At 52.9% G+C, this 23,387-nt stretch overlaps 11 protein-coding genes across 11 annotated transcripts; 6 read left to right on the plus strand and 5 right to left on the minus strand.

Moving 5' to 3' along the window:
• Nucleotides 1-396: 396 nt before the first annotated feature.
• On the minus strand, nt 397-1,410 carry AYO20_00138 (hypothetical protein; the record flags this gene model as incomplete). Its single annotated transcript, XM_022638449.1, has 2 exons — nt 397-967; nt 1,070-1,410. The coding sequence occupies 2 exons, from the start codon at nt 1,408-1,410 to the stop codon at nt 397-399; spliced, it is 912 nt and encodes a 303-aa protein (XP_022505414.1).
• A 908-nt stretch (nt 1,411-2,318) lies between these two features.
• Nucleotides 2,319-3,251, plus strand: AYO20_00139 (hypothetical protein; the record flags this gene model as incomplete). The annotated part of the gene is made up of 1 exon (XM_022638450.1): nt 2,319-3,251. The coding sequence occupies one exon, from the start codon at nt 2,319-2,321 to the stop codon at nt 3,249-3,251; it is 933 nt and encodes a 310-aa protein (XP_022505415.1).
• Nucleotides 3,252-4,054: 803 nt separating this feature from the next.
• On the minus strand, nt 4,055-4,897 carry AYO20_00140 (hypothetical protein; the record flags this gene model as incomplete). The annotated part of the gene is made up of 1 exon (XM_022638451.1): nt 4,055-4,897. One exon carries the CDS (start codon nt 4,895-4,897, stop codon nt 4,055-4,057), a length of 843 nt encoding a protein of 280 aa, XP_022505416.1.
• Nucleotides 4,898-5,616: 719 nt separating this feature from the next.
• AYO20_00141 (hypothetical protein) lies at nt 5,617-7,242 on the plus strand (the record flags this gene model as incomplete). The annotated part of the gene is made up of 2 exons (XM_022638452.1): nt 5,617-5,938; nt 6,029-7,242. 2 exons carry the CDS (start codon nt 5,617-5,619, stop codon nt 7,240-7,242), a joined length of 1,536 nt encoding a protein of 511 aa, XP_022505417.1.
• A 1,054-nt stretch (nt 7,243-8,296) lies between these two features.
• AYO20_00142 (hypothetical protein) lies at nt 8,297-9,612 on the plus strand (the record flags this gene model as incomplete). Its single annotated transcript, XM_022638453.1, has 2 exons — nt 8,297-8,366; nt 8,792-9,612. 2 exons carry the CDS (start codon nt 8,297-8,299, stop codon nt 9,610-9,612), a joined length of 891 nt encoding a protein of 296 aa, XP_022505418.1.
• Nucleotides 9,613-11,602: 1,990 nt separating this feature from the next.
• On the minus strand, nt 11,603-12,792 carry AYO20_00143 (hypothetical protein; the record flags this gene model as incomplete). The annotated part of the gene is made up of 3 exons (XM_022638454.1): nt 11,603-12,434; nt 12,487-12,532; nt 12,603-12,792. 3 exons carry the CDS (start codon nt 12,790-12,792, stop codon nt 11,603-11,605), a joined length of 1,068 nt encoding a protein of 355 aa, XP_022505419.1.
• Nucleotides 12,793-13,438: 646 nt separating this feature from the next.
• Nucleotides 13,439-13,929, minus strand: AYO20_00144 (transcription initiation factor IIA subunit 2; the record flags this gene model as incomplete). Its single annotated transcript, XM_022638455.1, has 3 exons — nt 13,439-13,585; nt 13,636-13,783; nt 13,889-13,929. 3 exons carry the CDS (start codon nt 13,927-13,929, stop codon nt 13,439-13,441), a joined length of 336 nt encoding a protein of 111 aa, XP_022505420.1.
• A 412-nt stretch (nt 13,930-14,341) lies between these two features.
• On the plus strand, nt 14,342-14,680 carry AYO20_00145 (hypothetical protein; the record flags this gene model as incomplete). The annotated part of the gene is made up of 1 exon (XM_022638456.1): nt 14,342-14,680. One exon carries the CDS (start codon nt 14,342-14,344, stop codon nt 14,678-14,680), a length of 339 nt encoding a protein of 112 aa, XP_022505421.1.
• Nucleotides 14,681-14,838: 158 nt separating this feature from the next.
• AYO20_00146 (hypothetical protein) lies at nt 14,839-15,687 on the minus strand (the record flags this gene model as incomplete). Its single annotated transcript, XM_022638457.1, has 2 exons — nt 14,839-15,256; nt 15,311-15,687. The coding sequence occupies 2 exons, from the start codon at nt 15,685-15,687 to the stop codon at nt 14,839-14,841; spliced, it is 795 nt and encodes a 264-aa protein (XP_022505422.1).
• A 1,359-nt stretch (nt 15,688-17,046) lies between these two features.
• Nucleotides 17,047-18,867, plus strand: AYO20_00147 (hypothetical protein; the record flags this gene model as incomplete). Its single annotated transcript, XM_022638458.1, has 2 exons — nt 17,047-17,600; nt 17,652-18,867. 2 exons carry the CDS (start codon nt 17,047-17,049, stop codon nt 18,865-18,867), a joined length of 1,770 nt encoding a protein of 589 aa, XP_022505423.1.
• A 2,379-nt stretch (nt 18,868-21,246) lies between these two features.
• On the plus strand, nt 21,247-22,462 carry AYO20_00148 (hypothetical protein; the record flags this gene model as incomplete). Its single annotated transcript, XM_022638459.1, has 2 exons — nt 21,247-21,312; nt 21,389-22,462. The coding sequence occupies 2 exons, from the start codon at nt 21,247-21,249 to the stop codon at nt 22,460-22,462; spliced, it is 1,140 nt and encodes a 379-aa protein (XP_022505424.1).
• Between the last annotated feature and the right edge of the window lie 925 nt (nt 22,463-23,387).

The raw sequence follows: 23,387 nt of genomic DNA on the forward strand, positions 1-23,387 counted from the left end.
TTCTCGTCACTTTCACCTACCTACTTACCTAGGCAGTAGTGGTAGTGTTGAAGGAAGGAGACACCAAATGAGGTTTGAGGGGATGGATGTGTGGATGTGATGAATTGATTAATGACCCCCTTTCTACTCCAGCCTCACAGGGACAGAACTCGTCAGCCTCTCTACCGCATCGATTTGATCAGACCAAAAACAAAACAAAACAAAGAAATACGAGGTACGTCGCAAGTCACCTTTCGCCTCTGGTGCTTGACCTATGGAAGGCAAAGTTCGGGTTCAGAAGAGTACGAGATACAGAGACGAATGAATAAATATTTCTTATCGAGGCGCTCGTCGCGACGGCGTGATGTTAATGTATAGCGTCAGACAAGGTTCTTAGAAGGCGGAGATATATATCTTCTACCAAAAGACTGTAGTCTCTCCCTTAGTTGAACAGTGGTGACTTCTCTCCTTGTCGGGTTGTGCTGCTGCCCCTCCAGCGTGAGTGTCTGGAACCTTGTAACAAGTCTTCGCGTTCCCTCCCTGCTGCGTCTCCGGCGGATAATGCCAGATCAAGTCGTGCACTTTCCCTTCGAGAGTCTCGCCGGCAGGGCCGCGCTCGACCCAGTCGTCCTTGGCGATGCCCGCTAGGTCGGCTACGGTGTCGAAGCAACGCAGGACGGTGCTCATGGGCGTGATCTGGCCCGGAAGAAGCTTGTCCAAGAAACCCAACGGCAGACCGCCCGTGTCGACGATGGCGGGACAGACCGTGTTGATGCGCACGTTGGCCGCGAGGGCGGCGTCAGATTTGCCCAGTGCGCGGACGAGGCCGATGAGAGCGTGCTTGCTGGCTGTATACTGAGGGTTGGATGCGGATGGGACCAGTCCTGCCCCAGACCCGGTGACGACGATCTTACCGCCGGGCCTCGACTTGCCAGCCGCTCCATTGAGGACTGTCATGTAGTGCGCGGCCAGCTTGATGCCGTAATATCTAACACATCGAGATTAGAAACGATTCGTCACTCTCGAGTCCATTTCCGACTAGGGTAAAAAAAAAATGAGAGGTGCCGTCCATAGCACAGAGATTGCGTACGTTCCAGTGACATTGACAGAAAAAGGGTCCGTATTGGGCTTTTTGGGAGGCTTGTGCATGTCGTACGACAGCGTATTGAATATGTCGTCTCGATCGTCGATTCCTGCATTCAGCGCACAAAAGTCCAGCCGCTTTCCCCAGTCATAGGCCTGTTTGAACATGTGTGCTTGCTGTTCCCAGGAGGACACATCGGTATGGACATAGAAAGTGCCCGGCAGGGAGTGCTTCGGGTGGTGGATATCTGCAATGACCACATTCCAACCTAGGGAGTGGAGGTATTCCACGAGGGCTGCGCCGATGCCAGATGAGCCACCAGTAACGATGGCAATTGGAGGGCTCATGGCAGTGGTGATAGCGACATTGAGTTGAGGAATGATTGATGTACAAGTATATCAGTTCCCTGAGACGAGGGCAAAGGGCAAAGGGATGGGAGGAGCAGATATCCTTTTCTTATATCCTGTACTTACCTGTTCTTGAAGTACTCCGGCCTTCCGTTGCCGTTCCAGTAGGATTGTCAGGCTCCCGCACCGACTAGGCTGGGTACATCATAGCCAGTCAGTCGGGCCTATATTCTAGCGGACAACGGACCACCCAAGTTGGTGACATTATGGTGGCACGGGCACCAATCTCCTGACTGTTGGAATGGAATTGGGTAGCCTTCGCGGTAGATGTGCTTCTGTGTCTCCGAAGCATCTCCATTAGCGGGCTGAGAAAAAGGTGATAAGGAGGTAGAAGGTGGTTCGCAAGGGCAAGCATTGACATGGGGGGTCATTTGACTTTGGTACCTGCCGTGCTAATATATTTGTATGGGGCTGGCAGTGGCCGGTCTAAACTATTTTTGTCAGACTGAGCCACTTGTTTTCGTCCCAGCCAAGCCCAACGAGTCATTCATCCAAAGAGTCATTCCCTGCCCGCCGCCTGCGATGTGAATCTCACGACTCACCCATACTTCACCTCCAGAACCCTATAGACTGCAGCGGAATACGGCAAGAACTGGTCACTGGAGACCGAAAGGACTATACTTGTTCTTCGCGTGCTAAACAAGAGGTGGACTTCACCGACGTGAAGGACGCGGCAGACCGCGCAACAGTGAATGAAACTCCGCACGCTGCTCTTCACTCCGCAACGCAGTCTTGTCGAAAATTTTGCCAGACAACGAACATCCCGAAGATCTCTACTTCCCACACTCTCTACCCTCAACGCTGGTAAACACTTTATTGCCGTACCCTCTCGAACCATCACCTCATCAATGACGTCCGAAGTCCCCTCGACTTCGCCGTCAAGCTCTGCTCCTGCACAGCACAAGCCTCTGGTCGTTGGCCGCACCAAACCTCAGTCTGCCACCATGGATAGCTCATCGAGTAGCGGTCCTGTCGACAAAGCCATACCCGCCGAGGCAAAGGCAGCCCTCAACCATGAAATCGCCGCGAACGTCAAATCCAATACGTCAGCCCCCGCACCAGCAGAGGAGACCGCATCTCCGTCAGGCAACAACAAGAAGAAAGAAAAGGCCCCCAAGCAGCCCAAGCAGCCAAAAGCCCCCGCAACTCCCGCAGCCCCTGTCTCTCCCGCCCTTATTGACCTGCGAGTCGGCCACATCCTTCGCGCAATCGCACACCCCAATGCCGACTCCCTCTATGTCTCGACCATTGCGATGGGCGATCCGGAGGGGACAGAACATACTCAAGTTGACGAGGAGACAGGCAAGGTCGTGCGGACAGTATGTTCAGGTCTGAATGGACTGATACCGTTGGAGGAAATGCAAAATCGAAAAGTTATAGTGGTCGCAAACCTGAAACCAGTGAACATGCGCAGCATCAAATCCGCGGCCATGGTGCTGGCTGCGTCTCCGCCTGCGGAGGAAGGTGCAGATCCACACGCAGCCGATCGAATCGTGGAACTGGTAAATCCTCCCGAGGGCAGCGAAGCAGGGGACAAAGTTTACTTCGAGGGCTGGCCGTACGGCGAGGGCAAGGGACCAGAGAAACAGTTAAACCCGAAGAAGAAAGTGTGGGAAGCCGTGCAACCGGGCTTCTTCACGAGTGAGGAGTGCGTGGTTGGGTTTGATGCGGGCAGGGCGGGCGTTGAGATTGAGGGAGACAAGGAGAGGAAGGGCTGGTTGATTGTGGAAGGGAAGGGAAAGTGCACAGTCCAGACGCTGAAGGGAGCCGTTGTGAGGTGAACATTTTACCAATCTCGAACCGACTCTGCCAATTGAATTACTAGAGGATGCCAGGCGTATCTGATGCGGATGGGCAAGACGGCCTTCTCTTGAGTTTGGGAACCAGGCGTCAAACAATGACCTTTTACGCGGTGGTGCATACGAGGACGAAAAAGTTTGGGCCACTGACTGCCTGCCTGCAGTGAGCTAGAGCATAGAAAGCTATGTACTAAATTCGGCGCATTGCGATGCATTGCGTTGTATTGCATTGATTGTGTGGTGTTTACATTGACACCGCCCAAACGAGACAGCAGGACCGTGAACTGTGCTCTCTCGCCAGAGAGACTGACTCATTGACCAGCGTTCAACAAGACAAGATATTCACCTACCCTCAAGTGACATGGAAGAGCAAGAGTAAGTCTTGACCCGGATTTAAGTCTCGAGATAGAAAGGCAAGACAAGGCTGAGGCTGAAGCTCAAGCTATCCCCGGGTCGGTCTGGCACAGGCACCAACGGTATGTCGACGCCATTGTTAGATAAGTAGTAATGAGCAAGGGCTAATTGATGACTTCCTGGGATATGCCACTGCCGAACTCCTCTCCTCTCCAGCCCGCATCCAACGGTATTCATACCACACATATTAAGTTCATGGACACTGGAGGACATGTCGTAGCATACATTTCAAGGCATCATATCGGCCTCGCTTGGTCTTGTCGGCCCCGCAGATGGGCGAGGCCCCAAGATTCCTGTCGCTATACCAATCTATACATGATCGCTGGCGCCCTTTCCCAGACACAATACAGGTTTCGCTGCGTAGGCGCGCTTCATTTCAACAGTACAATCAGTAACACCAGAATGACAATTAGCACGACGATCGTCGTCATGCCCCAATTCTGCTTTGCCCGCTCCGATACACCCTTTAACCGCCTCTTTGCACCATCAAGCCGACCTTGGTGTCTATCTACACCCCTGTCGACTTCATCCAAGAGAGCGATCTGACCCTCGAGTTCATCGCCCACCTGCATGGCCAGGTGACGCTGACGGCCAATAGATTCCCCCAGCCGGTCAAGCTGTTCGTCTTGTTCAGCAATCACTTGTTGGTGGTAGACGTGGATCTGTTGGTTGTCCATGCTCTCGGTGGGGTCGGGTGTATGAACGCGAGAATCCTCCTCGTCTGTGTACCGGGAAGGAAAGAGCGCAGCCCGGTTCGCCTCGTCTTGGGTATCGAGTGATTCTTGCGAGGGCTCATCGCGGAAACGGACATTTTTGGCACCTGGGTTCTGCGCCGCCGCCGCATCCTGTTTCCGCAGGTTCGAGGCTCTCTGTTGGGCGGCGTCACTGGGTTTGCGGGTCTTTGCTCGTTCAAAGTCTTCCTTCAATGCCGGATCATTCGGCGAAGAGAGTGTGTCTTCCGTCGTTGTAGAACTTTCCCCTTGAAACTGCCGTGACAGGTCATTGTATTGACTCCACAGCTGAGACAGCGATTCCTCTTCGGGAGAGCGGCTGGAAAGGGACTCGATGCCTTCTCGAAAGGATTCTAGTGAGCGGGCAATATTTGAATCTTGGGAAGGATTGACGTCTAGATTTAGCGAGATGGCGCGCTGGCGCTCGAGAAGAGAGAGTTTAATGTGGTCGGCGAGAAGCAAGAGCTGCGATGGATTGGACATTGTAGGTTCGGGAGAGGTCGAAGTTTGAGGCGAGTCGTTGCGGGGAGGCGGAGGGTCGCAGGAAGTTCCGCAGTTGACGCCAAGACACAAGAGAGAGAACGAGAGAGGTTGAATGAAGATTGTAGACGTTCTATGTACGAGTAGAGAGTGTCTCAGAGAGCTGGACGAATCGCATGGACGAAGATGCTCTTTGTATAGAGAGTGCATGGATGAAGTCAGCTGAAGCCTGGAAGAAAGAACACGAGCGGGACCGGGACGCTAGGCAAGCCAGCAAGAACCGACCTCTACTTGGAGGCGGGAGTCGCACCAGCCAAGCCCCAGGATGGTGAGTGGACGCCCAGATGCCTGTACTTGTCCTTGGTACATGCAAGGGCCCCCAATAGAGTCTAGGTTCCCTCCAACCCGCGAAAGAGCCCTCATTAGCCTGACCTAGGCACAGTTAGGCACTGTTAGGGTCAGATGAGGCAATGGCGGGGCCTAGGCCCAGGAACAACGCATTCTCTCGCCGTCACCATCGTCCATCATGCAAAAGCCACCACATCCCGAGCCCCGAGGCGACGAATCTTGTCTCCACACGTCGTCTTCCGATTCACGTTCAACAACAAAACTGACTTCAACCAACCTGCGTCCTTTATAAAATATGCCCCTCTGGCTGCCGAATGCGAAGCCCTCCCCTTCTCCTCCCCTAGTCCGTCGATTCAACCCCATCGACTTTCAAAATGGATGAAGATGATGTGAGATACTCTGCGGCAGGTTATGGCTCCCTGCCCTCGCCGAGCCCAATTCAGTCCCAGTTCGATACCCTCTTTGCCGAGTTCGCTCGCTCTCGTCCCCGAGTCTCACCTCCGCGATCGCCTTCCTCCCTGTCTTCCGCGCCAGTGTCGAGACCGCCGGAGAAGAAGACCATAGACCTCCGGGCACTGGACTACGTTACGGACTACGACACGAACTTGATGTGTCCGATCTGCCATGTCCCTTTTATCGAGCCGGTTGTCCTCGAATGCGATCACACATTCTGCGACTCTTGCCTAAAAGAATATCGTGAGGGAGGGTCTAGCGGCTCACGCAATCAATGTCCTTCGTGCCGTTCCTTTCTCTTGTCAACTTCTCACAAGGCTTCTCGCCTCATAGTCAACATGTGCAATGATATCCAGGTCAAGTGTCCCAACGAGGACTGTGAAGAGGTCATCGCACGAGGTTATGTCGAACGCCACGCAACGAAAGAGTGCCCGCACGAGCGACTTCCGTGCCCAGACCCAGACTGTGGGAAATTGGTCAAGCGAAAGAACTATGTGGAAGAACAGTGCATCCACTCTTCACACATCGAGTGTGACTGCGGCGCCGTCATCGAGCTGGGCAAGGGTGATTGGTTGAGACACAAGGATGAAGATTGTCCAAATACCGGAGTCAAGTGCAAGCAATGTGGCCAGAGAATTTCAGCGAGAGACTATTTGAATGGCATTACAGGCCATGTTTGTGGGGCCGACGAAGACCAGCGCTGTCCCGGCCGAGGATACGGCTGCACAGAAGAGTTCTACCCCGATGATCGGGACGAACACGTAAAAGCGTGTCCACTGGCACGCATGGCTCCGTACCTCCAAAAACAGTCGCAGTTGCTCAAATCTCTTCAAGAACAGCTTGCCATGGTCAAGGTCCGAAACGAGGTGCTTGAGGCTGGGTTTGACAAAATCAACGATATTGTCAACGACCGTGTCCTCCCTCATATTGGCCATTCTGACCAGTCTCAGGCTGGTGAGGCCTCGGACGTTGAGGAAATTGAACGAGACCACATTCCGTCAGCCATATCTCACCGTGATCTTCTCATGCCAGCACATCTTCGCGCCTTGACACCTTCGCCAGACCCTGAGGCGTCCTCGATTTCCCAAACACAACAACACCTCCTTGCTTTACACGAGTCCTTGCGCGGGACCGTCTCGAATCTCGAACAGGACATTTCAGCCATGTCCAATGCACTTGCAGATCTCGACGCCCGATCGTCAATGCAGATAATGAACGAAACATTGAGGATAAAGGAAGAGCTGGCTCATACCAACGCTGCCTTATTCAGTACCAGATCACAAGTGCAATGGCTGCTGAACCGCGAACGAGTAGGACAACAGCAACAACAGGCCGGGCTAACACGTGGTCGCGCACCGTCGGCCCAACCCCATCCCGCAAACACAGCGTCATCGGCGAGGAGTTCGGTATCTGAAGGCACTGATGGGTCAGGTCAGGGGTCGAATCTGGACAGTCAGCCTTCTGGGAGTGCGAATCTAGCAACAAGTCCTAGTTTCCGACCTCAGGTGCGAAGGCTCAGCGGCAGTCAAGAAAGAGTCAAATTGTGACGTGTTGTGACCGGTCGTAATTATTTTCCTAACAAGTCGGTATGTCCAGATGCCGATCTGAAGAAACCCATGTGAGAGGCTATATAGTGAGATATCCGTCAATCAGCGGGTCAATTCGGTACGCTTCACGCTTTACGTTCACTAGGTCCTGCGAACAGATGCACTACTCAAATGAAAGAGCGTGTCTGACATTTACATGCGCTGAATGCGCGACGGCGAATGGAAGAGCGCAAGTTTCAAAGCACAGAGTTTCCCCAGGAAACTCCTTATCTTTGCGAGCCTTGCCGATTCGCTTGTTCTCGCTTTATGCTCGGGTGGACCTACTCTTTGTGGGGCGCGGTCTTCTGCGGTCCTCGCTTCAGCAACCAACTTGTATACCGAGTACCGTCCAGGTCAACGCAGATTCATTAGGATTGGCCAGCTACATGTGAAAGGGGGAAAAGGGGGCAGTCTACCGCGATCGAGGATGGATGGCTTCAAGCACCAACGTCTGATAAGGCTCCGACTATCTGGCTAAGTACGGTGGTGGAGGATTGGGATTGGGTCGCCAGGGTGCATTAGTATACTCGTACCTCTGAAAGGCGCGGAACGTGGTGGTCCTGCCCATTGAATGAGTTGGTATTGATAATGATGTCTACGAACTAGATATACGCCATATGACTATTATGATTATGACCATGACCATTGCCATTCCTATGTATATCGTCATGTTTTATCTGTCTCCCTCTTTCCAGACATCATCATCTTCTACCGTTTTATCCGAATAGGTAAACGAAAGGCACGCACCTGTTGTGTAACAACAATAGAGCCACATTCACTCATCAACCATCCTCATCCCCTCGAACGCTAGAAATTTGATCTCTTTTTGTTCTGCACTGGACAGCAACTTAGGTTGTGGTTGCTGGACGAGTCACACATACATTCACATATACACACAATCCATACGCCCTCTTTGACGGACGGACTTCACCTCGCCTCGCCTCGCCTCACTTCGCCTCACTGCGCGAAGCTTCACACATCTATACACCGAAGACAGGTCCACGACGCAGTCAACATGGGCCACGGCAGGACGCTCGAGTATCCCAAGACGTCGGTGAATAGGGTCAATCGGTATAATCAGCGAGGTGAGTCCGCGCAGCACGTACAGAAGCAGAAAATGTTTAGGGAGGGGGGGCGAGCAAGCATTTCGTCCTGGAGCATTTCGCGCAGAGCACGCAGAGAGAACAAGCAGATCGGAGAAGAGAAGATAGACGGATTCGATGGTCGTGTTGTGGTTGTGCTTCTTTACAGGAGGACTTCCCCTCTCCTATATCTCCCACTCCCAAGCGTTGAGAAGGGCGATAAACACCCAAGTTTCGGCGTGATTTCTCGATCTCACTCTTTCTGCTTTTTATCCCTTTGACTTCCCTAGAGTTCCCCCATAAGCCATTTTATAAAAGGAAAGAGAGATGCGCCGGAAAATCACCCAGAAGAAGGAAAAAGAAAAGGGCAGTCGGGGGAATCTCTCTTTGACCACGTTTGCTCACAAATCCTGGCATAAAACAAACAGCAACGTACGATCTCGAACAAATCCACTCCATAATCAACACGAGCACCGTCGTCCACGTCTCGTTTAACACGCCCGACCCGTCAAATCCGTTCCCGGTCACGTTGCCCATGGTCGGGGTGGCGGCGAGCTTCGAACACCCGTCGGCGTCGCTGGGCGAACCGCTCGACATCTACCTGCACGGCTACGTCAGTTCGCGGCTGATGAACCTGTCGCGCAATGCCGTCCAAGCCGCGCCGGATTCGACTTCCCCTCCTGCATCCACGGCTGGCGGAGATGGAGGAGGAGAAGGGACGGCACAAGGCCTGCCCGTGACCATATCAGCCACGCTCGTCGATGGCCTCGTTCTGACGCTCACACCCAATACGCACGACGTCAACTACCGCTCCGCCACCCTCTTCGGGTACGCAAACCTGGTGACGTCGCTCGAGGAGAAGGTCTGGGCCATGGAGCAGGTCACGAACTCGGTCGTGCGCGACCGCTGGCGCCACACCCGCGTGCCCCCGGACGGCGCCGAGATGCAGAGCACCAGTATCCTACGGGTCAAGGTCGTCGGGGGCAGCGGCAAGGTCCGCGTCGGCGGGCCGAGAGACGAGCTGAAGGACTTGAAGAGGGACGACATCCGCGACAAGGTCTGGACCGGCGTCATTCCTGTGTGGGAGTGTTTCGGGGATCCTATCGAATACAGAGGCGTCGCGCAAGGGGATGGAAAAGAGAACCGTGTCGGCAGTGTGCCCGAGCATGTGAGGGAGTTTGCGAGGGAGATGAGAGAACAGAACGAGAAGTATGCGTTGGCGGCCGTGGTGGACACAAGCCAGGATTGAAGGAGTGGCGACCGCTCGTTTCCTTTCCTATGGCTATTCAATGACTGCCGGTCCGTTTTCATTCCCACCGAGGTGAAGCGGAGCGAACGAGAGGAGTTTCGAGTTGTCAAGGAATAGTAATACTCGAGTGTTCCATTCCGCTTGCTAAGATAAGAAATTCCCTGTCTCAAGCAGCGAGTCACTGTCTCTCCCTCATCTAGCAGAAGCGCAACACCAGCGTTGGGATTGACATGATGCCCATCAATCAGAAATTTATCCCTAGAATATATCCCCCTGTTTATTGAATGCCTCGACAAACTTCCCTTCCCCATCGGTCAAATCATGCAAGGGAGGCCCGGGTTCGGTTTTACGGGTGTGGCTCGACTATTGAGACGGGTAATCTTCCAGAAGCCCTCCTTCCCTGCTGGCTCTGCTGGCTCTGCACATGTCGTGTAACTCGGGGAACCCCGGTAATTGAAGAGATGCCAATCAAGGAGCGGTTGAGGGGTGTGCCATGAGCCTGAAAATGAGCCCGGACCCGATGCCCACGCCGTCGGATCAACCCGAGGAATGGGAACACGGACATTTGCAGACACGTCTTTGTAAGAGGCGGTAAATGTGTCTCGTTTGTGTCAACGGTCCCACAGTTTCAGAAGGTGGTGCCATGAGAGAGAGAGCGAGTCGTTGGCCCCGGCTGTGTTGGAAACCGTATTCTGAGGATCGACTTTGTCGGTCTCGAGGACAGGGTTGATATTTGGTCGACCTCGTCCACCGAATAAGAAGACGGGCAAGTTGTGATCCCTTGTGTTTGTGAATGAGCACCACCTCGCAGGCAAGGCATGGCAAGGTCGACGTCCTCTTCAACACAGCAACCCTCCCATTGTCTCGTTTTGTACGGGGCGTGTGCGTCATGAATAATGGATGGACCCTCGGTTTGACATCTTGAAAGAGCTCCGCATACTAGGCATTCTGCCATCGCCTCTCCATCGCAGCTTGTCTTCACCGTTCCTCACCAAGGCAACCTGCGCGCCACGACACCAAGTCATGGCCTGATCCTCTATCCCTCTATTGTCTCTTTCCTTTTTGTCGATTCGCTGTTTGTCTTTTCCTTCCTACTCTCATTCACATCCAACTTAGCAGTCACTCCTTTTGTACACGTCTTTGTCGGCGCGCGGTAAACGTAAATTGGTCTCTTTGCTGTTCAAACGAATCGACCAAGTGGACAAACTGGCGCTGTCAGCTCTACCTCACTTGCGTACTTGTATATCTGAACAACTCGATCTCAAAGGCGTCCGTCCGAGCACCAAACAAGGCCATTTCACTCACAACTCCCAAGAAACCCTCAGTCCTACCCTTTCGCAACCAACTTGTCAATGCCATCACTTCAAAAGGTCAAGACGGCCACAATGGACAAGTTGCGCTTGGCCCGCAAATGGCTCAAAGGAAAGCTGCGAGGACGACTCGAAAAGGCTCCAAAAGAAAGCAAACTCGTCATTGTAAGTTGAGGATGACATGCCTCATGCGGAACGAGTCACTGAACTGATATGCGCCGCCTGAAGGGACATCCAACTGATTTTCGACGCGAGAACATCACCTTGGGAACAGACGTGGACGGGTACAAGTCTCCGAGACGAGCACTTTTCCTACGGAACATTTGCTGATGTGTGATCTCTCAGAAACGCAGTACTTGTGGAACAGGCCCGAGAAGATGCCCAAGCGATGCACGTTGCCTCGAAGACACAGACCACAGATAACACAACAGGATAGAAGTACAACATGCACAACACACAGGATTTCGTCAGCCAAACGAAGAACAGCTATGCTTGAGGTCACGGTGAAAATGAACCCAAGCAATCGACATCTGCTGAGGAGGATAGCAGATTGTAAAGATGCGCATGTACTCGAAGATGTCGCTGCTGGCCAGCTTGTGGTTTTCTGAGCTGTCATGTCGAGCAAGACCTTGGATAGGCTGATTCAAACAGGATAAGGGTACAAAGTTTTGTGGCGGCACTCAAATGATGAACATGGGCACCTCCTCGAGTCGCGATTTCTTGTCCTGTTCCTTTCCCTTTAACCCGAGTTTTCCATTTGACTGTGGCACTGCTTTTGGTCTGAGTGCTCCATTAGAAGAGTCATGCACCGTGGCTATTGCGCCAGAATCATCATCCAGATCCACGACAAACTTGCGCGCCGTGGACCGCTCACTTGAGCTGCCGCTAACTACAGGTTGCCTGTGCTCTCGGACACTGTGGTGAGAGATTCGAGACGTCGGTGCAGCTGCCAGACCGTGACCGTCCTGCAAAGTTCCCTGCTTCTCCATGGACCCCAAGGTCGAGAGGCGACTGGAATTGTCATGTTTTGACGATGTACGTCGTACGTGAGCATCTTCTTCGACCAGGTTGCCAGTGCCGTCTTTGCTGTTCTGAATTCTAGCGAGACCCATGCCAGCCTTTGTACTGCTCGAAATTCCCTCCAAGCCAACGAGAGATTTCTTCTGTTGACTGTCACTCGCCATCAGTGGGCCAAGACTGGTGCCGGTCCACAAGTCGTCGACGACCTTGTCCTCGTTCTCCTCATCTTCGAGTGTTGGATCTCTCAGGACTCGTCGTAACGTATCTTTCTGTTTGTTTTGCAAGGCAACCGATTTGAGTCGTCTCTTTGTCCTCTCGGACATGGGCGATGTAGGTTCAGGAAGGGGTTTCGGAGCTGCTTCTCGTGCTTGTTTCATCAATCGCTTGTACTCGGCATGATGCAGATGTGCGGTATATGACTGTGCAACCGTCTGGAACTCGTCTTCCACCATAATGTAGATGTCGTCCCCATCGTACCCTTCCCGGATGAGCCTGGATGGCAGTGAGAACAACGCTCCGCATAAAATCGACTAGCATCACTCACTCTGTGGAAGGAGGGCCGCGAATAGAAGACGACGAAGGAGCTCTCCCTAAGCATACAACTGTCAGTCGCAATCTCTTCTATTCCGCCTCATTTCTCTGTTCTCCCGGGGAACGCACGACTTGGATCTGTCAAGGGAGTTGGCTTGGGGGAGCGGCCGCGGTCAAACGCATGCGCGTTACCGGCTGACAACTTGTCGCTGCGCGATGGGGAAGATGCTCTCTCATGCTTGATCCGAGATGCGGTAGCCACCCGTGCTTTCTTTGCTGGCGGGAGACGGTCATCCGCCCAGGGCAAAGTGCGGGCCATGGTTCTGTGGTTCTGGAGGACTGCAGCCTGTAAAAGACCCTAATGCGCAGGAAGCTCAAGGGGGATTTGCCCGTTGCGGATTGCTGTGTCTCAAAAGCAGTTTACCCGTATACATGTCTGCCTTCTTGGTTGGACGTGAAACTCGGAGGCTGTGAGCACGTCGTCACGGCTAGAAAGCGTGAACAAACCGCATGTGGGAGGTTGTTGAACGGCGGCTGAAACAAAGTGCCCCGCTACGCACCCTCACTACACACGTTACGGGGTACGTTTCATCCACCAAACAGTCTCTTTCAAGAGCTGAATGGTAGGGCTATACCGAGTGCTCAATACGCAGATGGCTCCTGAGCCCGATCTTAGAGGCAATGCAAAGAAGTGATTATAGAAGAAATTTTGATATTCTGAGGTGCCTTTTTCGCAGCCTTGAAATGCATCGAATCAGCCCAGGGTATCATTTTCCACTCACGCAGAGCGCTCATAACCCATATTGTCGCCACCAACTCCATGTAAACGTGGTCGGTCATGTTCTATCCCGTCCGCCCAAATGCACTTCGTAAGAATATCTGAAATCTGCATGCGCAACTCGTAATGCCACCCCACCGACAGAACACCGTCGTTGTATGACCAATAACCTCGTTAATCAAAGCTCCTATGCCTCGCCAGGTTTTTTCGAATTGCAGCTGACAATCTTGACCTTGTCCGCGTGGAACTCTTGACCGCCATCACTCTTGAACTTGACGTCCTTAACGAGGAAAGTCCACACATCGTCGCAGAATCGATAGGTCTCCAGGTGACCCTGCGCAACTGTCAGCAGATCCACCATAGATTTTCCAATCTGATGCCGACCTTGAACGTCAATCTCGACTTGACCTTCTCTGCTAGTGTCTCAGCGATCGCGCGATCGAAGTTGCTCAGGATCTTCATAGCCAGTTGTGGTTCGATTCGGCCGTCATTGATGAGATCGTCAATGGTATCGATAAGCGCCTCGCCGATGCTATATAGACTGTCAACATCTTCTCCGGCTGGTTTTCTTGGGTGACTCGCTGGGTAGCGGAGATATAACACCTCAACAGTCGCTGTGTCGCAAAGAGCAACCTACCTACTGCCGCGGTACAGCTCGTAATACTGCTGCGTCGCCATCCTTGTGCTCTCGTGGTCTCGTCTGTATTGCTCAAACTTTGGATACTCCCTGGAGACTATTATAGACCGAGTGGTTCCTCCTGCAATGAGATAGACCAGAGCTGAGGCGAGAGTGAATGCGGTGGGGATGGACGAGATAGATGAACCAGAGAAGTAGCCTGGATTGTCTGGCAGCCTTGGGAGGCAAGGAGGGTCTGATTGGCGAAAATCATTGGCTGGGAGAGAATCTCCGGGCTTGGCATTAATGAGGAATATGATTGGACAAATCCTGCTTCCGTCGTTACCCCCGCAATACCTTCTGGGGCTACCTTGGGCTGCACTACCTCGTACAGGTAATAGTAATGGGCGAACCTCCATTCTTTCGCAGCCGATCTGGGGCTGAAAGTACTTCCCATCTTGAGTATCTGCGATAATGAAACAACAGGCTCTAGCCCTGTCAACGGCCATCTGCTGTGGCCGGCGACATGTGTTGAAATGTACGACGATCCAGCATCGCTTCAAGTCTACTGCGACGAGTACTAAGAAGGAATCCGGGGACAAATCAGCTAATGCGGAGGACGTTGCGAGGAAGAAAGAAGCGTTCGACAAGCTGAAGAAGACACACAAGAGTATGGCCGACGCCGATGAGGAGATGCGGCAAGCTATGGAGAATCTAGCAGGAGATGGGGGAGAAGCTGGACTCGAGCTCGAGGACGGCAAACCTGTCGCCATGAAGAGGGGTGTGCGAGAGAACATGTTCAGATATATCTGAATATGGGTGGCCAAAACGGCAAACGACATGATCGCAGTCTTCATAAACGCCATGTGTTTGAGACCAAGTTTCTGATGAAGCTCGGACTCGGGTATCGTGCAAGCTGAACAACGGAATCTGCTGAAGCTCAACAACCAGCAAAGAAACAAAGCGCCATCCTAGCCATACAAGTTGTTGATATCACGAACAAGAGCGTCCACGGAACTGCCTCCTGGACAATCGTACCACTTTCCCCCATCGCGGATGCATCGAACCTTGTCTGCGAGCCTGACTGTGCAACTCTTTGTCACATTGTTCTCTTGACTCCTTTCGATGCTGGCTCGAAGCAGATCGATCCCTTCTCCCTCGTCACTGATGCATGAATTGAGCAGTTGGAAGTCGAGACCATGTTCCATGGCACAGCTCTGGACAAGGTCTCGTTTTGGGATATCTGGGTACTCGGAGATCATGCAGTTCGCAAATCCGAGCCAGAGTTTGACTTCGGGATAGACTTTAGCTGCGCAAAGGAGGATAATGTTGCCCAAGCACTCGCCTGGTCCATGTTTACATGAAACCGCGTCGGAGTGAGGATCGATACTGTGGTAGAGTGAGCGATGGCTCATATCTCAGGCTAAGAGCAGGACGGCATACCTTCCAATGAATGACATTGTTAAATTGACCTTTTCATTCACTTGGATCATCGTGGGCACTATCAGCTCACGCAGGCAATCCCGTGCATCTGGACATTTGGACATGACATGTATTTCCAGCGCGACTTTGTCTCTTGATTCCCCATTCTCCACGATGTCTGATGATCCTTGGGATAAGGTTGGGTCATAGTGGTGGTGGCAGACGAATGTGGTGCGGAAGAGGGAGAAAATCACCAGTATCGTGAGGATGGCTGGGATGACCCTTCTCACGAAGAAAGGTCGTCGAGGAGCATGTTGGTCGGGGAGAGCATGACCCGTAGACTCGGCGTGTTTGTGTAGCGGGAGCTTTTCCTCGGAGTGCGGCGGCTGGAGAACCATGATGGGTACAAAGAGCGTTCAGTGTACCGAGTATACTATTAGCGTGAGGGATGCGGTCGGGTGCAAGTGGCTTTTGCAGGTATCGTTTTGTTGAAAGATGAGGGGGAAATATCGGGCTGCCTTGGCGAATCTGCTCGCCTGTAACCCCGTAGCGGGTGGCCTGCAGGGGCTTGTGCAGTGGGGTGGCAGGTACCGATGCACCATCCGGAGTACTCCGTGGCACCAAGTGTCATCCTGGCGTCTGCCTGATGCCACCCAGATGCGACAGGTTTGCGAGATGAAGCGGCTTCATTTTCTCGATATGATGATATTACAACCCTCCTTGATAGATTACCGTGACAGATACAACAGCCTGTGTACCTAGGTAGTCCCTGTCAGGGTGGGGGGGGTAATATTCCCAAAGACACCCAAGGTACATGTCAAGATGTACACGTATATTACGTAGGTACGGTACATTAAGCATGGGACAGGTACCTACTCCAACTCCCCTACGGAAGGTGCCTAGGTAGGAAAGTGCCGAGTCCTTCCTCCCAAGCTGTCTACCACCCGTCGAGCCGTGCACCCCTAATAATAATACCTACGGTGCTAGGTAATCCTTCAGGCCAGAATCCAACCGCGCCGTTATCGCAGGTTCAATTAGGCAAAATAAGTCACCTCGATTCATTTGAGGGGGTTCTTTACGTAGTACCTCCATCTCTGCGGCCCATAGCGAGCTCCGAAAAGCGGTCGTAGCCCTACCTTAAGGTAACCTGCCATGTGGCAGCGCAGTCAAGCGCAGGTTAGAGTACGAGGTATAGCAGACAACATCAATTCGCTGGTCTAGCCCCCCAATTTTCTTCACCACCCACGCATCCGCTCCCAAGCCTCATTCACTAGCCACTGCATCTTATGCACAACACCCTCCTCCTGTTGGTCTCCGCCAAAAGCCTGTGCGCCTAAAGATGCCCTGAAACCTTTTTCAGATGGTTGCTGATTCGCACTCGAAAAAAAAACCGAAGCTTGAGGCTGACTTTTCCCCCTTCCCCTTCAAAGTCCCAGGGTCACATTCCGACTCCCCAGCGTCACATCTGAACCACGAGATATAGCGATCGAAACCTGTTCATTACGGGTACAATCTTCTTACCCAGGCCTGTTTCATCTATGAATCTTCACGATCTCGCTCCCGCAGCTTGATTCTCGAACTGACCTTGAAGAACTGAAAGATTTCGACAACCCTGACACCCTGCTGCTACTCGTAGATCGGCCCCGACTCATCCTTCGATGCTGACTTGATCGCCTCGCACGTGAGTGTACGGGAGTATCAATTTGTGCACCTGTCAGCGATTCGAGCTTGCCAAACCCCCAATCCGCCACCCGACAATGTCGGAGCAAGCCTCACATCGGTCGGCCAGCAATGGAAGCCCGCCCCCTGATGATCTCGAGCACGAACTCGATGCCTTTGTACAGCCGCTGCTTATTGACGATAACGTGGTACACAGCCTGGCATATAAGTTCTCCAAGGTATATGGGGAGCTAGCCTTATGCTCCGAAGAGCAATTCCTGCCTACTCCTGTTACCAAGTTGCCCACTGGTCATGAGACTGGTCAGTTCCTGGCCATCGATGTTGGAGGCACCAACCTTCGAGTTGCATTCATCGAATTGCTGGGCGACGCGGAGGAGCTGCTGCCTACAGCCAATGGAGTGGAACGATCACGTGAGACGATCCGGAATGCTCAACGTCCTCGTGTGCGGCGGACACTGGAGAAGGCGTGGCCTATCGGAGAGCATTTGAAGATGGACAAGACAGAGGACCTCTTCGCCTGGATTGGCGACTGTATAGCAGAGGTCGTTGGGGATCGGTTGACCTCAGATATGGGCAAGGTGGATGTTCCTGACGAGCTCCCAATGGGCATCACTTTCAGCTTTCCCATGATGTAAGTCGAGACGGTGCATGGAAAGATCCAATTACTGACAAGGAATCTAAGGCAAACCGAGTTATCCGCCGCGACGTTGATGCCCATGGGGAAAGGTTTCACTATCAGTTCTGATCTCGACCTTGGATCTACTCTATTACAAGGCTATGCCCGCCACACGCGCCGACAATCTCCCACAAGCTCGTCACCAAAAGCAAAGCGGAGGAAGCTCGGCCCACTTCCCCGGCTCAAGATCACTGCCATCACCAACGACACGATTGCCACTCTCGCTTCCCTGGCATACACTGTCAAATCCCTCCCCAACTCTCGGGTCGTCGCTGGCATCATTGTCGGCACAGGGTGTAACGCTACGATTCCCATGAAGTTCTCAAGCTTGGGAGAGGCCAAAGTCGAACCCATCAGAAAGAACAAACCTCATGCTACCGAGACGGTCGTGAATACTGAGATCACAATCGCTGGTGCTTGTGGCCCTTTACAGGATATCACAACTGAGTGGGATCGTCAATTGGACCTGGCGTGCGCGCGGCCGGGATTTCAACCCCTGGAATACATGACTGGAGGCCGATACATTGGAGAGCTGATTCGCATTATTTTCTTTGACTACATGACGCGTGCCCACAAACCACCGGTGCCAGCAGCGTCTCTTCCCGCCACGATTGTACACAGCTATAGTTTTAGCACCACCTTTGTGAGTGCCGTCGTTGCTCGAGCCCGGTCAGATTCAGAACTGGCTGGTGAACTGAAGCGTCGCATTCCTCCCCCCGAATCTTCGAACTGGGGATGGACACCGCATTCGGCCGGCGCACTTCGCAAAATTGCGCAGCTGGTTCAGGTTCGGTCTGCTGGGCTTATTGCAGCCGCTACAGTCGGACTTCTGGCTACTGTGGGCGAGATCGCACTGACAGAGCCTGGCAGCCCTGCGTCAGTTCCTGATGCGATGGTCTTGACCGACAGTAAGCCAGCATCCCCCAAGTCAAGCGTACCTTCTCTTCCACAACGTGACGTGAGAGATGGGCTATCGCCCGCCCCTGGAGCAACAGCGTGGAAGTCAGGACCCGAGGAACTGGTTATCGCTTATACCGGCGGTATCATTCAACACTATCCTAACTTTAAAGAGCAATGCCAACGGTTTATCGACCGGCTGGTAATGAGAGCAGGTCCTCAAGACGGCGGTAAGAGTGTGTTCTTAAGAGAAGCTCGGGATGGCGGCATCATTGGTGCTGGTGTCCTTGCAGGGATGGAGACTCAGGAACGGGGCTTGTCATGACAAGCCTAAGCTTTGACGGGTGCGACATGCTCGTCGCATCTGAATATGCTATTGCGACTTTTAGTTGCGGCCAGCAGAATGTAGGCACTGCCAGCCTTTTCGATTGCACAGATGAGACGATTGATCGACAGGAGACAAGTCTCGAGGATTCGTGGGAAAACCCCGGTGATTCAACGATAGGGGAAATTGTGAACTCGAAGCACGCATGATGCAGGGTCAACCCCCTGCGTTTGGAAGACTGTGAAAGGAGCTGCCGGACCGTTTAAGAAGCCTCGGGTCCAGTGGTACGGAGCACCATTAACGAGGTGGTTCCTCAATCTGTCACGGAACCCCTCGTACAAACATTCCGTGCGACGGCGAGTGATGCTGACGCAGACATGCTCGTACCGAGTACTCGCACACACTTGAACACTTAGCGAAAGGAAAATTGGCCTCGTGGATTGGTGGCGAGGCAGGTTAGTGGGTTCCAAGGGCGCAGGCACGCAGGCTTCAACCCCGCGAGTTTTAACCGAAGGATCCAAGGACCAGGTCAGGATCAGCACCAGCGCAGATACCACAATGAAGGGGTCCCACACAGGACTTTGGAGACCTCAGTGCGCGACCGAGTGTATTTCGAGGAACAAAGGCCGCATACTGAGTACATACCTTATCAGTACCAATATACATAGATTTCTAACAAAGGAGAGAGGTCTGGCTGGGTAATCATCGATTTGACTGATGATTACTCGAAAAAAGACTCGATGTCATCAGATGAATCATGACCTCCCGATTCTGAAACGGAATGACCCCGGGAGACGATTCGACAGCTTTTGGAGATCTCCGGCCGTTCTCAACAGCCAACAGACATGAGTGGCTGCAGAGCTTGCATCAAGCTTGGACCATCTCTTGTGTGTCTGTGTGTTCATTGCCTTGAACGGGCCATCTCAGCGTCGCCGAAGTGTATCCATCAAACCGCTGCAGGTCTCAGGGCCCAGGCCAAATTGAGGCATTCTGATGGTGCTCAATGGTTGCTCCGGATGAGGTGGAAATATTCCGTCCAAACTGTATGAGGTACTGCTCGGCTGTGTGACCGGACTCGATGCTGTACTGGCTGAGGAAGGAATGCGTGAACCCCGAAAGCGCGTGTACTATTAGGCGATTCGGTGAAATCGAAATTTGTGACCAACAATGGTGCATGGGGGAATTGTTGTTGGTTGGGATTGAATTGAACACGAGGATCGGTACGTGTAGACGAGCGCAGCCCATCCAAGTTGACTGACGTCTCGGAGACACGCGACCAGCACTTGGACAGCAATTCATGCAATACTCCTGCTCCTGCCCTGTTGGTAGGCTTGATCTTCCCTAGGCACCCTCGGCACCGAGCGAATGTGCTCAGTAGGCTCCGTGCTGGATACATGGGCTCTTAGCTTTTGCCCCGTCAGCTCTCGCTTTAACCCAAGAAGGGGCTGATTGACCGAAAAATGGCGTAAGGAGATCAGCCCATCCACCCTCTGGGCAGCGGGCACCACTGGCAACCCGCCCCGACCACCTTCCCCCGGTCGACGCATTTTTGGTTGCGGAATTCCTTTGCCCCCAAATTCCCTCCAGGAGTCCAGGACCAGGTCTGGGTCTCAGGTGCCGATGGCGTTTTGGCTGGGTCTGGTGCGCATGTCGGTGTGGAGAAGGGTCATCTTTTTCACGTTTACACCTCGACCAAGAACTGAGTGATGTGCACTGAGCAGCTAACGGGCCCTCCACCTTTTCCCACTCACCCGCATTTTTTGCTTTGGCTGCATGATCATTACATCGATCCCTCTTTCTTGTCCAAACCACTTACTTGTATACGACACTCTTCTCGACATCGGCTCGGTCAAATTCGAACTCGTTGACGTCGCTCGTTGCTCCTCCAGCAAAACCATTTCCGGTCGTCCCTCGAAAGTCTCTGTCTCTACCACTTTACTCGGTGTCGCCCATCGACTTGCTTCAACCTTCTCCGGCGCCTGAGAACCTGACCTGTCTGCTTCCCCCGTCAATTGCGAGAGGCGTACCTTGTCTTCTGCTCTGCTATGCGCAGAGTGTCGCAGAGTATCCAGTCTTAATGGGCGCAGTCGGACTTTCGCCCTCTTGCTCGCTGCGCACGGGTTGCTTTACTTGTAAAGCCAGAGAAGAAACATGAGCCCAATCCCAACAATAGCAGATGTCATTCATGTCTGGGTTAGGCGCGATGAACCAGATAATCCAGAACAGAGGCCGAGTGACCCGAATGGACTCGTCCTTGAAGCTTGGGGTGGGTAGTGCCTTGTCTACCAGTCGTCGTACAATCCTGGCAGAAGAAGCAGTGGCTGACAAAACTTTTCGGAGACAACAGCGCAGGGGTACATGGTCGGGTCACTCATCATCATGTCCTGCATCACATTGGCAAATATGCGGAAAGGTGTTTTGCTGCACAAATTGATTTTGCTCGAGGTAAGCTGGACGGATTGAACCCCTCGGGCGCTTTATGTTCTTGGGACAGCGACTGACCAGTGACGTGGGTTAACAGCTCGTCCTCGGGTATTGGCAAGGCTTCTTTATCCTGTTCAACCCACCTGTGTACGCCTGGTGGCTCTCTGTAGCCGCCATTCCGCTCAATATCTCCTGGTGGTTGCATAATGTCATCGCCTGGATGAAGTTAAAGCCTTTCCTCAACAAGACAGTCAGTCGGCTTTTTATCGGAACCGTAATCTTGGTGATACCGTATTGGATCGTCGAGATATATGCCAACTTCACCTACTTTCACAACGTCAACAAGGTCTTCTTGAAGACACGACCATGGGAAGCGCTGTGCCGAGATCCTTGGTGGATATTGGCAGCCTGCCTCCTGATATACAACATCAAGACCAAGTACGACTTGACACTGACGCAAATTGTTCGCATCTCTCCTCGTTTTGCCGTCATGCTTGGTGCCATGGTGCTCAGTATATGCTTTATTATCCTGGACGTCCTGTCGGTTACCTCGGCCCTCAAGTCTGTGTTACCGGTGGGCATCAACCCATTCTGGAAGCTGTCCTTTGTCTTCAAGTGCTTGACCGACTCGGTTGTCTTGGACGATTTCAAAACAGCTCTAGATCGATTGAGGGCATTCAAAATGAGCCGGCTTGGCAGCTTCGCTATGGATGCGGCAGACTATCGTAACAAAAAGCACACGGAGGACGTGAATACCGCCAACAATTGGAGCACTCCGCCTCCTCCACCAACCGGGGATAAAGCCCAACCGATCGCCCCTCTACCAATATTACCTAGCCCTGATAGCGACTATATCAAGCCTCGCTGGGAGGAGCTGAAACATGGGCGCTCTGCCCATTTGGAAAACCGAGACTCGACAGAGATTGCTCGAAACGGCTCGAGAGATCGCGACCCAGAGGAGAATCCCTTTGACGCGATAGACTATGCCGATCCTCAACGAGAGTCCAGTGACACTCAAATGCTCAAGGCGAATTCCAGTTGGCTGCAACGGCGGTCCTCTGAAGAAACCTCTGACGCCGATATAGAATATGCCATGGCGGTCCGGTCGATGACCAATGATTCCATGGAACAACAACGCAATCGAAGCAAATCAATAGGTATTGCCAAGTGAGCTTCAGAGGTCTGCCCCCGGAAGGGCACCACTTGACCATGATTCTCCAACAGTTGTCACACAGCGCTGAGCGCATCACAGGGTCGTGACAATCTGTATTGGCCACGAAATTGTCCATGCAAAGGGCGAACCTGTCAAAGTCCGCCACCCCAGCACAGCTGTGGCTAGACTTTGTAGAAGGCCATGCTGCCTTCACCGCCCGCCCGGCTCTGCCGTCACGACGGCAAGAGACAATGTTCAGGCAACGGACAATGCCGAGCAAAGAGCGGTACGCACCAGACCCGGCAACCAGATGCCTGACAGAAGGCAGAGGCATGGACTTAATGGACTGGCTTTGGAGCTCTGAATGAGCATGGAGCACCCAAAGCGGACTCTAAGAATGAGGAACGAAGGAATGGATCTGGGATACATTTTCCAAAATTTTATCGCAAGGATACCCCGTGATATTGCCGTCACGTTCAAACATAGCGAACTGGCCTGGACTGGAAAGAAGGGAATTGCATTGGATTTATATGCTTGGACTGTTTCTTGTAGCGTTTACGTGTGTTGCTTGTACACAAATAATAAGCATTCGGTTCTGTGTCCGTGTCTTTATGGTTATGTGTACATGTATGTTTACAGAAGCTCGTGCACGAGTAGCTCGAGCAGGTGTTCGAGCGGTACCCCTGGCCCCGTATGCAGGGTGTCGCAATTTGACTGGTTCGCGGGCACCCAATGAAGCCCCGGCCGTTTTCTTGGCACAAGGACCCTCCCGAGCCACCCTCCAACGCAGCAGAACAAACGCGTCTCCAGGCCCTGCGCGATTCCCCAGTTGATACTTTGTACAATTCAGTACTTTCTCTAATTCTTCAAACAACCCCCAACTTTCTCCCTTGCCACGGAAGTCTGTTCTTGTCAGCATTGCGCCGGCGCTGGAGGACTTCTG

The sequence above is a fragment of the Fonsecaea nubica genome, assembly GCF_001646965.1.
Source record: "Fonsecaea nubica strain CBS 269.64 chromosome Unknown Scaff1, whole genome shotgun sequence".
Lineage (NCBI taxonomy): Eukaryota > Fungi > Ascomycota > Eurotiomycetes > Chaetothyriales > Herpotrichiellaceae > Fonsecaea > Fonsecaea nubica.